This window comes from Agelaius phoeniceus, chromosome 1, assembly GCF_051311805.1.
Source record: "Agelaius phoeniceus isolate bAgePho1 chromosome 1, bAgePho1.hap1, whole genome shotgun sequence".
Lineage (NCBI taxonomy): Eukaryota > Metazoa > Chordata > Aves > Passeriformes > Icteridae > Agelaius > Agelaius phoeniceus.
This window is the reverse complement of record NC_135265.1, coordinates 48,321,893-48,339,056: the sequence shown is the minus strand read 5'-3', so window position 1 is coordinate 48,339,056 and position 17,164 is coordinate 48,321,893. Positions and strand designations below refer to the sequence as shown.

Genomic DNA, 17,164 nt, shown 5'->3' with positions numbered 1-17,164 from the left:
TCTTACTTCTACTACTTACAACCAAACCTTAACACTTGCCAGCACTTATAAACACATATTTTCTGTTTCTCCCTCCTCTGGAAGTGTAGAGAACGACTTCATTATTGGGTGAGTTTGGCTTACATCCAGGGATAAGACCAGATGATTTACAAAAAATGCCAAGCTATTGAAATAAGCAATCTCCATACCACCACTGCTCAGAGGCTCAGCAGTGCTCTAGGAAAGAAGAGGGCACCTAATAAGGGACAGTATTTTAAGAGAATTAGTGTTCTCTGTGGCTCCCTGTGCTGTGTATAGCACAGCTTCTAGTGTTTTGGTTATTGAAGTCCACTGATCATCAGAAAAGAGATGGGTAATGCAATTACAGAGAAAACAATCCAGCCAAGATCAAAGACATCAGAAATCCTAGTAGATGAAAGCCTGTGACCAAGTGATGCTGCTGACCAAGTGATGATTGTTTGCAGGTGAGGGGCCTGGAAAGATAAAGTAGTCACAGGTACTCCTGCAGAGAGCTACTGAAATCATCATGGACCTGGTCAGAACTGTAAGGCCCACCAATACGTCCTTAAACTTCCAGCCATCTAGATGCCTCCTAGAGGACAGAAAGGAGGAAAAATATGAAAGGCCAGAAGCAAACACAGGATAGCTGTAGTGATCCTAAGACAATTGAGTAGATATGATAATGTCAAAAAAGGTACCCATTTAGTAAAAAATACTACAGCATTTACAGCTCCACTTAGCAAAAAATTATTGCTTTCCAATTACAGCTATTCTTTCCCTCACTCTGAGATTTCATGACCCCATGATCATGTAAAAAATGAATACTTTGTATTCCTGAGTATTACCTGCACTCAGGTAAACAAGCAAGCCAACAGAGAGAGGGGGAAATACAGCGAGAGTGTGGGAAAGCAAAAGGGTAAAGTAATAGGGTATAAGGTAAATCAGTGGGATGATTTGGAATAATCTCCTTTTACCTTAAGTGATCAATCATTGACTCCAAGATGGCTTTGAAGGAACAGGGCAGAAGGACCTACATCTGCTGATGAACTCTGCAGAAGTCCATCCCATAGCTCAGAGACCTGACTCCAGCTATCCTCTCTAAAAATGGGGAGCAGGAAAATGAGGCAGTGACAGGGCTGGAAGAAACAGATCAAATGTCCTGATTGAGTCACTGGCCAAGTTGACATCTTCTTTTCCTGATCTCTGAAAGCAAGACTGCTGTTTCCTTTTCTGACTCTAGAGGACATCCAATTGTACTAAATTTTCAGAGGGGCCAACTGCTTTCCGGAAAGGATTGGTCTAAGAACAGGCAGTAATATATAACTCCTTTACAGTAACTAATTCATTTGTTGCAAATCGCCTTATGATCTTTTTTAACCAACAGCCCAAAGCAAGATTGGGATCACACTGTACAGAAGGATTATGGCAATTAAAAATATGCACACAAAGACTCAGTCCCAGAGTAACTTCATTTCTGGGCGACATTTTAAAAAAAAAGTCACATCAAATGCACACACAACCACATTTATATCCATGCAAGCAAGATGTGATGTGCCTATGCTTACCCTTGCAAATGAAAACCAGCACCTCTTTTTCAAACACCAAAAAGCTCCTAGGGATAACCTTTCACAAATAAACAACCTGCTCTGCTCAGAGAGGGATTTTATAAAGAACAGAGATTACAATGGGCTTAATCATGATTAAACACTGATCTGGCTCAATCTACTCAAAAGCAGACAAAAGATAAATAAAAACCTCCAGCAGATGCATTTCATACTGGAAATTCTGGAACCTCAATTGACGTCATACTTTTTATGTTCTGATAATATCTGGAGGAAACAGTACACTGGATCAAGAAAACAAAAGCAAATTTTTAGTTAAAATTCTCCATGTGCTGTGTAAAAAGAAGGCAGCTACAGCAGGGAACACACAGGGCAGTTCAGCATTTTACAAATCTCTTTTTGACTGCAGCTGAAATTGCACCAGCAGAGCAATGCTACTAAAAATAAACAAGCACCTCCTTTTTGCCTCATCTTACCCTTTAAAACTGTGCAACAGCAGTCACTGAATGTCCCCTCACACAAAAGCTACTTTTTGATCAATGGCAGGCATGTTAAATTTCTTCTAGTAAAATAATGCCACCTCCTCAGTATCACCTCAATTGTGCTTCACTGATTCCTCATGCACAGTGTAAAAATTCTGTGTGATGGGAAGGGGCTGAATTTAGCAAATATTTCTCAGATACAGACATCTGGTCTTTCCTGTGGGTAAGGAAACCCAGGAAACTGATTCCACATCATGGAAGACAATAGGACTGCTCATGGAGTGGGAAAAGCCAAAAATGAGCACAGATTATAGACACTGTCTGTTTACAGAGCTAAGTTTTCCATTTAATGCAACAAGGTAAATATGAAGAAAGAAAAATGGCTCTTTAGATGGTGTGGGGGGAATCTACCTGGAGGAGAAGGCTGATCAGAATTTTCTCATTCTATCATCTCCAGCAGAAATTCCCAATGGATGACCAAGTAAGGTTAGACCAGCAGACAGAAGAGATCCCTTTCTGTATTGAGAAATACAGAAATACATGGCTGCCTGCCCTCGTGTCCAGAGAATTCATTCTGTGCTTCAGAAGCACCAGGTGAAAGACTTTCAATCCCTCTTGATTTGTGACCTCCAAAACTTCTCCAGTGAAGGTGAAAATCCCCACACAGACAGCGCAAGTCGACTGATAATTGTTTTGTTCTTTTCACTTTCTTTCCACTGACCTCTTGGACATAGCTCACATAAATTAGCTGTCATTGTTATAGGCAGACCTTAATAGTGAAACTTGTGTAACTGACACTGATTTTCAAGCTGCAAGTTATTGTCAACTTCAAGAACACCATCCCTTAACAAAATCGAAATTATCACCCCAATTCCTATTATCCTTTGGCCCACCTAGTGTGTCTCATAGCAGTCTAAGTAGATCTCTTCCAACTCCAGGCAGAACAATCATCACTTTGCAAGTGAATTCCACACTTCACAAACAGCAGATCAGAATCACATGATTTGCATTTCCTAGATGAGAAGCCAACAAACTTCTCTGTGGAGTCAAGTGAACAGTCCTTTGTCATCTTGAGTAACAGCAAATGCATTTACATTTTAATACACAAATAGGAAAATAATGGGTTACTGTTGCTTGCTCACAAAGCAGGCTTACCTTTTAAAAACCTGTCGGGATTATTGAACTGTACAAATTATTTATTTTCCTCTATAACCCACCTCTGAAGCAGAAATGAACTCAAGAGCCCCTATAGTTTTTAAACTATAAAAACAGCATGTTCCTTGGGAGAATTATTTTTTCCCCTTCCCCAAATAAATACAATTAACATTTGGCAAGTAGAATTATTCTTCTGCAATTAAGGACTTGCCAAAATTAGATAAAGTAAAGTACTCAAAAACACACACTGGGGCAAGAGCGTCGCTGGGAGCGTCTCCCAGAGCTGTGCTTCTGGAAGAGGAAGAGGTGTTCCATACAGGACTCTGCACCAACAAGCCTGCATGCCTGTGATACTTCTTCCTAAAGCCTGAGTAGCCTTGAACCCTTGGTGGGGACAAGTCTGGCATGGCTGGAAGCCCTCCCATGGCATCTGGCCATCTGTGTTCTTCCCTGCCCTCAGCAAATGCCAGCAGCACCGCTGAAGGGAAGGCACGTAAGCAACACAATCCCACAGCAGCAGGACAAGCTCAGCAAGGGGGCAGGGGGAAGCAAACACATTGATTTGAAGGCTCAAGGTAGGACAAAATACAGGTAAGCACAGGCTTGGTTTTAAGCTACCTGCAAGACCACTCACATGGAGCCTGTGCCAGAATGGATCTGATAGGCTATGGCTAAAACAAACACAAACTCACCTCTGACACAGAATTTTCTCCAGGTAAAGGCTCTTGTTCTTCTTATGTGACCTGGTTCACTGAAATAAATTATTATTGTCCCTTTCCTCCTCACAGCAGTAAGCATGGTGCTGGGGCTCAGCTCCACAAGCAGCACCCTGTCTGTGGTGCTTACAGGAGATTGTGGCACCCCAGAAAAACAAACAAGATCATGAGCTACTACTGCTCATCCAAGGGTCTGTCCAGCTTGTCCCAGTCCAGGACAGGCTGTAATTAAACCTTGGAAATCATGCCTCCTGTTTTGGCAACACCAGGCATAAATGCCACCAGTGTGGTAGATCTTGGGCTTAAAGGGCCATTTTGGCCCAATTTGCCAAAATGCTGGGGTTTAGGAAATTAAACAAATTGAGTCTTTGTATGACACAAAGCTTCTCATAGTGTGTTATTTCATTTTCAATAGCCAAGGTGGAAGAAACATTTAAAGACACCTAAGTACCTAAGATAGAACAGCACAAAATCCTTTTCCAGGAAGCAAGACCCCAACAGTTCAAGCAAGTTCTCCCAGCCTGCTCCAACAGTCCACTGGCTTCATGTGCCTCACCTCGCAGTCTGCCTGTGTTATTCACAACCAGAATAATTTTATGACACTGCCTCGAGACCCTGGTTCTCAAGAGACTTGCTGCACATGCACCCAATTTCAATGTGGTTTGATTTCATAGAGCTAATCTGCAGCCCCTAAGTCTGTTCAGCAGGGGGCTTCTGCTCACTCCGGGATCCCATGCAAGTGTCAAAAATATATAAGAACACTTTCAAAGCTGGGCAGCCAATTTTAGAAACAAGAAAGTTTCCAAAGTTCAAAACCATCTACAACAGACTGGAAAGTGCCTTACAGGAAAAACAGTTTTAAGTTATCATGTCCATAGCTACTTTAAAGGAAACTTCCCTTTGAAAACCAGAAAAACCCATCTTAGAATAAATATGAAAATATCATCATTTAATAATATTCTGTATTCCTGCAGTATAATGCTGATAAATAATGACTTAAGAATACAAAACTCAGCACAGTGTTCCCAAAACCTGACTCTGCAAGCAGGCTGGACAAGGGATTTTGTTCTATTCTGTGGGTTTCTTTCTCCTCCTGTACTTAAAAAATAAAGACAGCAAATTTCTTTGAACTTACATAATTCAAGCCTGTTATTTTCCATAGGGCTAAACTGGCCTTTTAAATTCTTTAAGCTTGGCATTGTATGAAAGCAGATATCAAATATTCAGAGAGCTCAATTTAGAAAGATCATTTTTCTGAGGCTGAGCCTTTCTGAAGAGCTTCCTGCAGTGCTCCAGACAATGCCTCAAACTGCCATTCCCACCAGGCTGAGGTCACTTAACCTTGCCAGGCCATGTTTTTGGAGGCATTGGGCCAAAGGGAGGTACAGGTCTGCTGGGAAGGTAGGAAGGGTGCAGGGTGTGAGGGGCCAGAGGATCCAACTGCTGCAAACAATGAAAATTTGCTAAGATCAACCTGATTTGCACAATGAGTGGTTGAGAACCGTGTCTTGTTCATGTGTGAAAAATGACAATGTCTCCTGCGTAGTCCTGTGTCACTGCCTGTTATCAAAATCTACCTCTTCAAGTCAAAATCAGAGTTGACAAACACCAGTGAAGAGATGCCCCATGTCACTGTCATATTTTCTGAAAAAATCCCTTTGCCAGGATTTCTTCTCCTGGGAAGCTGAGAAGCCTCAGAGGAAAATGGAAACAATAATTATCTCATTTGCTTCTCCCTATTTTGCTGCTTTGGAATGTGGTTGGAGATTTTTTATTCAACATGTGAATTGTTTTTACTTAATGATCAATCACGGTCAGGCTATGTCGGACTCTGAGGAGTCAGTTATGAGTTTTTCATTAGTATCTTGTTAAGCCTTCTGTAAGAATCCTTTCTCTATTCTTTAGTATAGCTCTAGTAGAGCATTCTTCAATATAAGATAATATCATAAAATAATAAATTAGCCTTTTAAGAACATGGAGCCAGATTCTCAATTCCACCTTCATCCTGGGGACCCAGCAATTACCACAGCCCTGTGTGAATTAACTGGGATGTATGAAGGATCTTGGTGAAATGCAACTCCAGTCAGTGGTAAAGCACAAGGCTGAAGCACCCACTGCTGCTGTATTTTGCTTTACTCATTATTTCTAGAGTAGCCAGCAGATGCAGCCTGAGCACAGCACTGCAGGACATCCTCCCTCACACAGACAAGGATGTGTCCAAGGCAGGAGAATGGTTGCTCCTTCCTCCCTGAGCCTTTCCACACAACTCGTAGGTACAAAGGGGCTGCTTGGATCAGGACCAGCTCAATGCCCGCTCTAAGACAGCAGTTTTTCCAACAGGGCTCAGAATCCACTTGTTTTCTTTGCATGCTAAAAGGTCTCTTGTGCTGCCTCACAGCTGGCTCCTTGCTCTTGAGGTAAAGGAGTTAGTGTAGAAAGTGAAGGTGAGCCACTGGTCCCAGTATAGGCACTGGGAGTCCAGTCCTGCTTGCCAGGCCAGAAGAATCATAAAGCAGAAAGAAATTTGGTTCTTCATCCAGAAGCAGGCCATCATAGAACAGTTTGGGTTGGAAGGGACCTTAAAAGATCATCTGGTTCCAACACCCCTGCCACTGGCAGGGACACCTTTCACTAGACCAGGTAGCTCAGAGCCCCATCCAGTCTGGCCTTGAACACTCCTAGGAATGAGGCATCCACAGCCCTGAGGGACCTGTTCAAGTGCCTTCTCACTCCTACAGTAAAGAATTTGTTCCACTTATCTGACCTGAGCCTGCTGTGCTTGCAATACCCTTGGATGAAGAGCAATGCTGGATTTATCAGTTACTGCTTATTATTAAGCATTGCTTACCCCAAGCTTGCTGTAAAATGAGAAAATACCAAAAGCACATGGTCAGCTTAGACAAAACATTGACCCTCTGTCTTCAAGCACTATGTAGCTAGGAAAATGTCCTATTCTATGCAGCATGGTATTCCATGAAGTTAGAAAGAACAACTAACACAGTGGGCTTTAAGAGCTCAAATCTGTTACAATAATTGCATTAGATGTATTTTTAAATACCTTTTCCAATGCTTCTCTGTCAGCCAGCTCCTGCACAGCCAAAAGCTTGATACTGTAATAAAAAACAGAGAGAAAAAGACAATTAATCACTCTACTGCAAGAATTACAGAAATCAAAGAAACAGCAGAACTGCAGCACTGTTTTTATCCTATCTCTTGAAAAAAGAAATACAAGAAATGCTCATGATGAAACAAAATAAAGCAAGAGAGACAATGACACTTTGTTTGCTTTGAATTAGCTATCGCAAGCAAATTTTTGGTTTCTAAGTTACAAGCGTCTCTGAATTTGCCTGACAGAGAAACTGCATCAATCATTACTTTTGCAATATCCCAAACTAACACCAAAGGATCTTCTGAATGACACAGAAAAATATTCTAGACATTCTATCAGTTGTAGTCAACTTTGTTCCTCAGTGTCAACAGGTTTCTACGAGTCCCAAAAAACCATTCCCAGGGATTCACAATATTATATATGAGGTGCAGTAATAAAGACAACCCAGCTCATGTAATCTGAGGGAGAGATGAGGGAAATGTGCACCACCATTTAAAGTTAGGGTAGAAAGGTAATCCTCAATTATTATTCTTGTAATGCCCTTTGTTAATCAATCCCAAATTTCTTCACCTACTGAATCTTTTCTAGGTTTACCTCTAGGGGCTAAATCCTGCACACTGAATTGCATTCACTTCAACAGGGTTATGAGATTCACTCAAACAGGATTCTACACCTGTATTGCAACTCCACAGGCTCACTTCCCTTACCCAGTCTTAAACCCAGTCACTTCTTATCCTTGAACTCCAGAGGATAATTTCCTTTACCCAGGGATACAAAAACATTTTTATGGCACTAGAAGAATCAAATGATGCATATGAATATTGTTTAAATTACTCTCACCACCCTGCACACAGACACAGTAAAAAGCCAGTATAGTTAAAAGCTCATATTCAAGAGGGTGTGAATAGTTAACACAGAAGCCTGCCAAAGGATATAATACAAAAAGTTTTATTAGCCTTTCAAATCCTCAGAGCAATATTGCGTAATTCTTGAGCATCCACTGACACCTTATATGCTAATTATGTACATCCATCCTGCAACAGCAGCTGGCAAAGCACAGTTCTAGTCCTGTCTTTCTATGGCTTTCCACTGCAGGTATTCAGAGCCTAATCCCTAAACACCAATGTGCTTTCACTTTAATGGACTTCTAGCTTTCAGTGTCTTCAAGGTATCATAAAAAGCCTATACCAAATGAATTATAAAATAGCCACAGACAACGCATTTCTAGTCTGCAGAGACTATTATTACTAAGACAAAGAGGGTGAAGATGCTTCAGAAAACAATGGGATAATCAGAAAAATGAAAAAGGTATTCCATTAAAGCCCAACCACTGTGGTAGCAGGGGACATGTGATTTGGTGTTACTGTTTGGTGAACACACTAGGCTGCACACACACAAATGCAGCTGAACTGGAAGGCAGTTAGGGAAAGTACAAAACCAATAGAAGGTATTTGTAAATATAATTTTCCTTGCAATTCAGCCAGCATGCAAAATAAAGAAGGGCTGGGCAGTAAGGAAAGAAGGCAGTTCCATTTAAAAAACACTGCAATGCTGTGTCCAACTCAGAAGCAGCCTTAGCTGATGCACCTTGGAGAACAATAACCCAGGCAGGAACAATACAGACACAGTCAAGACCTGTCTCTAAATTCAGGAGTCACCTCATGTTGAATTACTCACCTCTGTAGCAGTACACTTGAGAAAAACACTGGACAGGTGAGAGGGTAGGCTAACACACACAGGGATGCACTCAGGGTGCTCACAGCCACCTGGGCTGCTGCAAAGGTGGCTTCAAGTCTATGCATACATGGGTTGGGGGTATGCAAATTACTATTGTGTTTTTCTTTTTGAAGCTAGACTTTTTTATTACTTAATCAAATCAGTCAAGGCTGTGGATGCCTCTACCAATTGACTGATTTATTTCTAGAATGTTATATGTGAGTTATCTGACACTCAATAGCTACAGAAGAAAGATGTAGACTGCCCTAAAAGCAAGTACCACTTTCATTAAAACTCATCCTCTCACTGTAAAAACCTATCTTCCTTCCCATTTACACCTGTAAAACCCACAAGAACTTTTTCAACTGCTATGTATTTACTTTTTTTAAAAAGTATCCAGTCACAGAAAAGTAACGAAACAGGATGCAGGAATCTTTTTACTTTGTTTCATTATATTATGGAGATGCTGTACCCTTGTTCAGAGGTGAAGAAACCATACAAAGGGTTTACCTCTTGCAGAGATACTGCATATGCAGGGGTAGAATCAAATCTCATTTCAAAGTTGCTGCATGACTTGCATGGTTGCAAATCAAACCATGCATGACATTGGTTTGATTCCTGGAGAGAAAAAGACTTCCTCTGCTGTTACAAATTAAGAAATCGATGTTTGCCCAGTACTTTACTCTTTTCTCCTCAGGTGACACCTGAAAATACCTCCAGTATTTTTTCTTGGTCAAAAGGAATCTGCAAACACAAGAATCAACTGCAAGATCCTTCTTTCTTTAAAGCACCATCACAGACACTTTCTCTGTCCATTGGATTACAGCCTGGAAAATTGCTCTTGATAACCAGTTATTTACTGCTATTTCTTCCAGCAGTTCCAAGCAACATTAGTATGTGCTACTTCGATGCAATGTCAGCTTGGAAATGCAGCTTCTTTCAAGGCTGCTGCTTTGGGCATTTGATGCTTCGAAAAGATTTCAGGCTGCTTATTTAGGCACTACATCAGCAATCTTAAAACCACTGAGAGCAGCTCATAACTTCATTTGCTGTTTGCAGCTTTTTGGTTCAACAAGGATTTCAAAGGAGATGTGAATACAGACAGTAACTTGGGAGAGAGAGGGGGAGGAAGTCTCCAATTAAAAAAACTCAAATGAAATGCAAATAGTTACCAAAAGCCAAAGCTGAAGCCTAAGCTTTTGCAGTCTACAATACAACACTTAAGTACTACTCTGTTTATGTATAACCTTGGCATTATTTCTTTCATCCTCAACCATGTTGTGCAAATACTAACTCATGAATAACACTGTAGTATTCTCCAAAAAAACCTTATGGCTCCTGGAGAGTCTGCTCTAACTTACCAGCTTTAAAATGTACTGGTTAAGAAGCTGTAATATGAGTAACTATACTGAAAAGGCCTCTGCTTGAATATGAAACTCTATTATAAATACTCACTGACTGAATTACTTACATGATCTATTTAAACAAAGCTATTGAAATTAATATCCTGGCACCCCAGGCACACTCAAAATACTTGAAAACATGCAGTGATCAGTATGAAGGACTCTCCTCCAGCACTGAAAATATGCAAACATGATGTGCTGTCAAGGAAACATGACTCCCTCTTTTTTTGGCCACGGGTGACGCATGGCATTCTCGTCTAAGGGAATTCCTTTTGGTTTCCAGAAGATTAGTCACAGTGCTGAGCAAATGCCTACAGCTTCAACACATTTCTACACCTCAGGGTATCATTGCAATCCTTTCCTCAGTCTTCCTACTCAAAAACAAGTAGCATTGAGTTTCTCTTTTTAATCCCACATACCCAGGAGTAATTTAAGTCTTTTTTGGCAGTCTTTTGCAACGCTGCAAACTTGCAGATAGGTCCTTTGCCTGCTGATGGCTTCCTGTTCACCCTGAACCATCATGACCGTGTTTAATTTGCACCAAGCTTCACTCCCCAGCTTGAATTCCCATGGCCCACAAAATCCCATCTGCTCTTGCAATGGGAAATGTTGGGGCTCTCCTAAGAACCACTAGAGGGTCATCTGCCTGCAAACCAGTGAACCTATGGCTCTGCAGCAAGGTAGATGGGATGGTCTGAGACTGCTGCACAAGGCAGATCCCAGCTCCATCCATGCAGAATGGATGCGTCTTTACCTGAGGAAGAGAAGCTGCTTCCTCCAAAATCAGTTCGAAGGGTGCTTTAGGGGTAGGAAGGTTTTTAGAATTACAGTCCATTTCTGGACCACCCCTGCACAGAACTAGAACTGCAGCCATTACAGACACAGGTCACCTGGCTGCCACTGTCAAGAGAGAGGGTCCCCAGAGCATCAGTGAGCACAGTGACCCATTTCTGCTGAGCTGAGCACAGCATGGAGCTGAGGCTTCTATTCAGAGCAGAACCTGGTAATTTTGAGGAAAGGGGAAAGAGGAGAAAGTGAGGAAAATGTGAAGCATTAAGTTCAGCAATCAGAGACTCAGTGAAGTGTTTAAGCGAACACTTGGCCTCACAACGGTGCCCTACAAAGCTCAATTACATACCTTTGCTCAAGGCCTGAGTTTTTCTAAAACTCTCATGCTTTCTATCAGCCAGTGCATAAGCCTAAAGTTAACAACACTGAGAAATGCCATTTGCCTTCTCTTGCTTTTCTGTCGCCTTCTTCAGCATACAGCTGCACCAAATCTTGCTTCAGCTAGACTCACAGACATTATTATAAATAGCCCATGCAAAAACCACTCAATCCCAAACCATTTTGAGCAACATTAAATAATTCCTTTCTCCCGTCCTTCTAGTCTACAGACTCTTCTTCTTTGCTCTTGAGATAAGATCCCACAAAAATATTATGGCCTATGGTGAAGTTTTATGGAATATTTACATATCTAAGAGTAGAGCATGAATGCATGTAACTGAAGTGTTTACTGTTTACTCTTTCTTTCTTAACAAAAAGAACAGGACAAAACCACTTGAGCCAACTTGTATGCCAAAATTGTATCTGCAAACCTATCCAAACCAGTCTTGCTCATAAATCTATTCTGCTCTAAGATATGGGCATGAAATGTGAGAGCTGGACTGAAAAAAAAAAAAAAATGCAGCTGAGCTATGCTAATGGTACCTGGTACCTGGGAGGGAGCACTCCCCATCAGCTGCCTGCTCTCCCCATCCCTGACCTTAGTCTCCACTTGTGCTGCTGAAAGGGCACACTCATCACCATCCACAGCCCCTGTTTTTCCTTTGGCACTGCTGGATGATGGGATGAGTAACAATAAGGATGGGGAAGCACCCCATGTGCGTATGTGTTCCCTGTGAGAGCTCTGGTGGTCCCTGCTGCCCCAGCTGTCAACAGCATGAGGTCAAGGGCTGCGATTAAGTCTTTTCTGATTGTTTTAAGAATAGCTAGATGCTTAGAGAAATAGATGGAGAGCAGGGAAAGCTAACAGCCCAAAAGTGGCAAACACAGATAAACACAGATCTTGCAGATCCTTGTGGCTTAAACAGGTGTGAGCAGATGTGGGGGGGAGTGGTGTGTATAGAGGGGGTGGTTTTCCAGGCTTCTCTTCCTGACTCTGCCTGCCCCTGTGATGATTACCTTGCACAAGGGTAGGTGAAAGAACAGCAGGCTCCCACCAATAGCACCAGGAGCACTTAGCAGACTAAGTTTAACACAGTGAGATGATGGGGGAGCAAGTCTGAGCACCCTGGGGCTGCAAAGGGATCTGTGCCACTCCTTTTTTGGGGCTGCCCACACTGACCAGGGCAATGAGTTACCTAAGTAGGATGCCTTCACAGTGAAGGAGCAACTTTTAAGGCTTTTATCAATGCATGCACTGTAAAAATACATCTTATTTTTGCCCCATCCCATTTACAAAGTTGTCTTCCCCCCCAAAACCCTGTTCACTCACACCCCCATAAAAACAAAAGCAGAAGGAGGAAATAAAAGCATGCCCTTTTCAGCCTCATATACTTCCTTCATCTACTGCTGTGAAGCTGGATGAGGAAAAAATTCCCAGTTTCTCCTTTTCCAACAAAAGCATCTGCATCTTCTCAATCACTCCTTAAATAGAAGGAAAAACTGTGTCCAGTGCCACATCTTAACAGCTGCTGGAAGCCACCAGAGTGTTTCTGAAATCAGCTTAAGGGCTTGGATGGGAATACCATGCCATATTGCTTTGGGACTAACTGCCAGCTAATGACACAACAAAATATGTTGGAAGATTCTGAGGAAAAAATGTATCCACAGTAAGAAGAAATAATGATAAAATCAGGGAGCTGCATTTCCTATATATTAAGTGTATTTATATCTATCTATACTATAGATACACATAAACACATATACATGTTATATATAATTTTTGAAACATTCATATATATGCACGACTATATATAGGTGAATTTATTTAGGGCTACTTTTTTTGCAGCTCCCTCATTGGGATGAAAGCAGATATTCTTCAATGTCTAGTCATTGCTGATTTGCCTGCAGCATGGTCTGAAACCAAAAAGCAGATCAAGGCACTGCAGTTGGAAAGGGAACCAGGAGTAAATGGAAGGAGCAGAGAAGCCAAAATCCATCAAGCAAATTGGCAATGCAGTGCAGGCCACACAAACACTCCCACCCTGATGTTTGCATTCATGGATCCTATTACATTATGCGAGTGATTGAAGTATTTGTCACAGGGAGAAAGGAAACTGTAATGGAACTAGAAGAAGGAAAACATGAATTATGGATGGTTACTACTGAGAGTTGAAGGGGGAGAACAGCAGCATTACAAGGCAAGAGGCAATTGAAATAGTTCATTTTCCCTGGATTCAGGGATGGTCTCCACTTGCTGTTCTCTGCCCTGAATTTGCAGCAAAGCCATCACTTTGCAGGACCTATGAACTTTGCACTGAGGATCTGATTTATGTTCAGCTGATGCTGTGGTTTCAGTGCAGCTGTATCATTGCAGGAACACAACGATGATTCATAAACTCTGAGCATTGTGTATTCCTGAGGCATGAGAGAAAAACCAAAAAGACTGCAAGAACAGCAAACTTCTTCCTAGAATTCTGGAAGGGAATAAAACATGCTCACAATGATCCAAACCACAACCAACTGCAGGAAACACATGAATGCCCATGTATAATGAAACCTGGAAGCCTTCTTCTTGACCATCTCCTTGGAAACACCCAACCCAAGCTATTTCCAAATGGATGAAATCCATGCTGCTGTGCATACAGCCTTCCACTACACCAGTAAACAGAGCAGGTCACACTCAGCAAAATTAAGAGGGGAGCTGCTCAAAACTCAGAGAATCTCTGTGAGGCTAAAGAAACATCACTCTTATCCATTTACCCAGAAAACGTGTCTCCTGTCCTTCTCCAATTTGGTCTCTGCAAACTGGTGCAATGCCAAGACAGTGGCAGCAGTTAGAAAAGTAAAAGTCAGGGAAGATTTCCAAGGTCCTCAGAAGAAATGCTCGTTATTAAGGGCTGGGATACATTGCACTTGATTGAACAGAATCAAAGCTGATTCCTGAGAGGCAAAGGTTAATTAGACAAATGGCTCAAAAGGATCAATCTGTTCTAACCCATTATTTGTTGATTTTTTTTTTTAATTTTAAAAGAGAGTTTAAAATAGACTAGGCAGCTGAAAATATGTCCCAAATTCCCAAATGCATGAGATGAAACCACAAAAGGCCTGAGACTGCCAGGAACATAATGACTACAAAATAGTAACCTAATGAATAAAGAAACAGTAAAACAAATACATATATTAAATTATACTAAACAAAGCAATCTTGTCCATACATAAATACTAACAGGAACCAAGTACATACAGTGGTAATGCAGCCAAACTCCCAAAATCATTCAAAACTCAGGGTGACAGTCCAGCAGGCTTCTTTGTCACCACCTCCACCTCCACTGATTGCTCCTGTGACAAACCCTTCACTACATGATATTTCAGGCAACAGAAGAGAGTACTACTGCAAGTGGCGTGTCTGTGTGTATGTGTGTTATATTTCTGCACAAAAAAATTACACCAGTTGTTGCAACTCCCTTCTGACAGACAGCAAACCAAAATCAGTTCCCTGCATTAAAAACAAAACGGGGGGAGTTGCCTTTTGGTTAAATTCATATAATGATAAAATGCACTTTTCCTCCTCAGTATTTAGTTTCTTATTATATTTAGCTAAGAACAAATATGTCTTCATCCAAACCAGTTCACCTTATGCTCAATTGTTTTGGAGTTGGGCAAAATCCTCTGTATAATGTCCACAGTCACAGGATTTTATTTTTTAATTTTTCAAAAGATGCCTGTTTCCCTATAATTCTGCAGGAAGAGAAAGACTCACAGAGAATGTTGTGTCTGTGGTAACATTGATTTCTTCTGAGTCATTAAACTGGACATGAACAGCTTATTTAACTTGCACTGAATTATTCAAATCTGGCCAATAAGGGAGGAGGATCAACACTGAAAACAAAAATTTAGAAGGTCATAAAAATCAAAGGTGACTTAGAGCTTCCAAATATAGGCATTATGTTATAGTGTACACAGTCTCTGGCATTTGGCTCTTTTTCTGGATTTTCTGAATCATTCCCTGCTGGGGTAGAGTCTCCTAGTTCCAGAAACAGCACCTTCTCCCACCCAATCCTGCCCTACAGCAGCAGTGGAAAAACTGAGTAGTCTCTAGTTAAATAAATGGATATGCTTGGAAAGGGCACACCACCACACTACCGTTCTGCCATGAATTACAAAGCTTCCAGCAAAATTATGGGGCCTTGGGATGGAAAGTGGTTAATTGGGATTCTACTCTAAAAATATGCTTCTGTGTCCCTGCAAAATAAAATGTGATTTGAAATAGCCCACGTCCCTTTCTCCGCTAGGTACTTGAACCGTATGCCATCAAGCTGTCATGTGAAAGCTCGTCACGGCCCTTTATTCAGCCTCAGAAACTTAAGGCAGTATTACTTTGCCATACATGCACAGTCTCATCTCAGAGGAATGAGTTTACACAGTTAAAATCATTACAAAGGAATACAGAGAAAGTCAGTTCGCTTTGCAAAATACTTGCTCAAGAGCAATGGTGCAGCCTTATGGCAGTACAACTACGATCAGCTGGTGACATCTGAGTGCCACTAAGATTTATCCTGGTGTTGTGCAAAGAGTATTGAAGCTTCCTGGCTGAATCTGGATAAAGAAATCTGCAGTTTTTTACAGCACACTCTTAAGAAAGAGATTGACCCTCAAGAGCTGGCTCCTGCTTCGAAGAGGCTGGCAAAGCGCCACAGCCATTGTGCATCTCATACGCACATCTTTTGCGGAAGACTTCGTGCCAAAATTGAATTGTTTAAGTGGTGGAAGACACTAAACACTGGGTATTAAAACATAAGAATGTGCACAAGAAATGCTCCAAGAGACCCTACAAAATTACAGAGAGGCACTGTGATAAGGGAAAAGGAGCACTACAGAAACCAAGAGCAGTGCTTGGGTCAAGCACTTTTCTCCACGGCTCTTTCACAAGCAGCTTATGTTGTCTCACAAATTCAAGGACATTTTGACAAAAAGGCTAAAATGAAGTGCATCATTATAACAAGTGGGAAACAAAGCAGAAACTGCATTAGCAGACAGCCCGTATGTTTTAGGGACTTCCCACTCTGTGGCCAAAAGCCAGCCCACCTGTATTCCTAGAGTGGAGCTTGGGAAGCTGGTGACAAGACCTTGACACCAGTGCTCTGCAAGGGCAAGGGGCAGGCATTCAAAGACTTGTCAAGGTGACTGAGATCTTGTCGCCGTGAGAGGGGGGAAAGTGTGGGTTTAACAAGATAACACTCATGCATTATGACTCCAACAAAAGTCTCCAGAGCAGGCCTAGCCTAACACTATTGAGTCTGCATGTCAACACAGTGCAGCGTCAGTCAGCACAGCCATCTGCTGCTCCACACACAGGAATGGCGTCAGGACCCACTGCCAACAACTGGGGTGCTCTCTTTACAGCATCTATCCCAGATGGTGAAGGAAAGGTCACAATAGATGAGAATTCCTCAAAACTGTCACTCAGCTAGCCCACGCAAAGGTTACTGAAAACAGAGCAACCCAAGCTTTGAATGAACATGAACACTCACCCTCCTAAAACAGAGGTCAATTGCACAGTCCAAAACAAAAAGTGGAAAACTGTGAAGAGGAGCAGGCCAGAGGCAGCAAAGGCAGAAAATCAGTTTTGCATACCAGTGAAGATGATACTCCTCCATCTTGCATGCACCCAAGCCTTTAAACGTCAGAAAAGCCACAGAAAACATCTCAGCCTTCTGTCAGTCTTCACTACTATTTACAAGTGGTGTTGATCTTAAGCCATAAAGAATTTTGTTTACACTGATGTAACACTACACTCTTGCGTTGCCAGAAATGCAAAGAATATTGTAGCCAGAAAACAACAGTCAGCCAATAC

The 17,164-nt window shown here is 41.7% G+C and overlaps 1 protein-coding gene across 1 annotated transcript in view; it reads right to left on the bottom strand.

Annotated features, from left to right (window-relative positions):
* Window positions 1–17,164, bottom strand: part of EEPD1 (endonuclease/exonuclease/phosphatase family domain containing 1) — a 62,148-nt gene that overhangs the window by 22,640 nt on the left and 22,344 nt on the right. Inside the window, exon 2 of the mRNA XM_054640267.2 lies at window positions 6,974–7,025. Within this exon, the coding sequence (XP_054496242.2) occupies window positions 6,974–7,025 (52 nt within the window). The remainder of the gene's footprint in view (window positions 1–6,973; window positions 7,026–17,164) is intronic.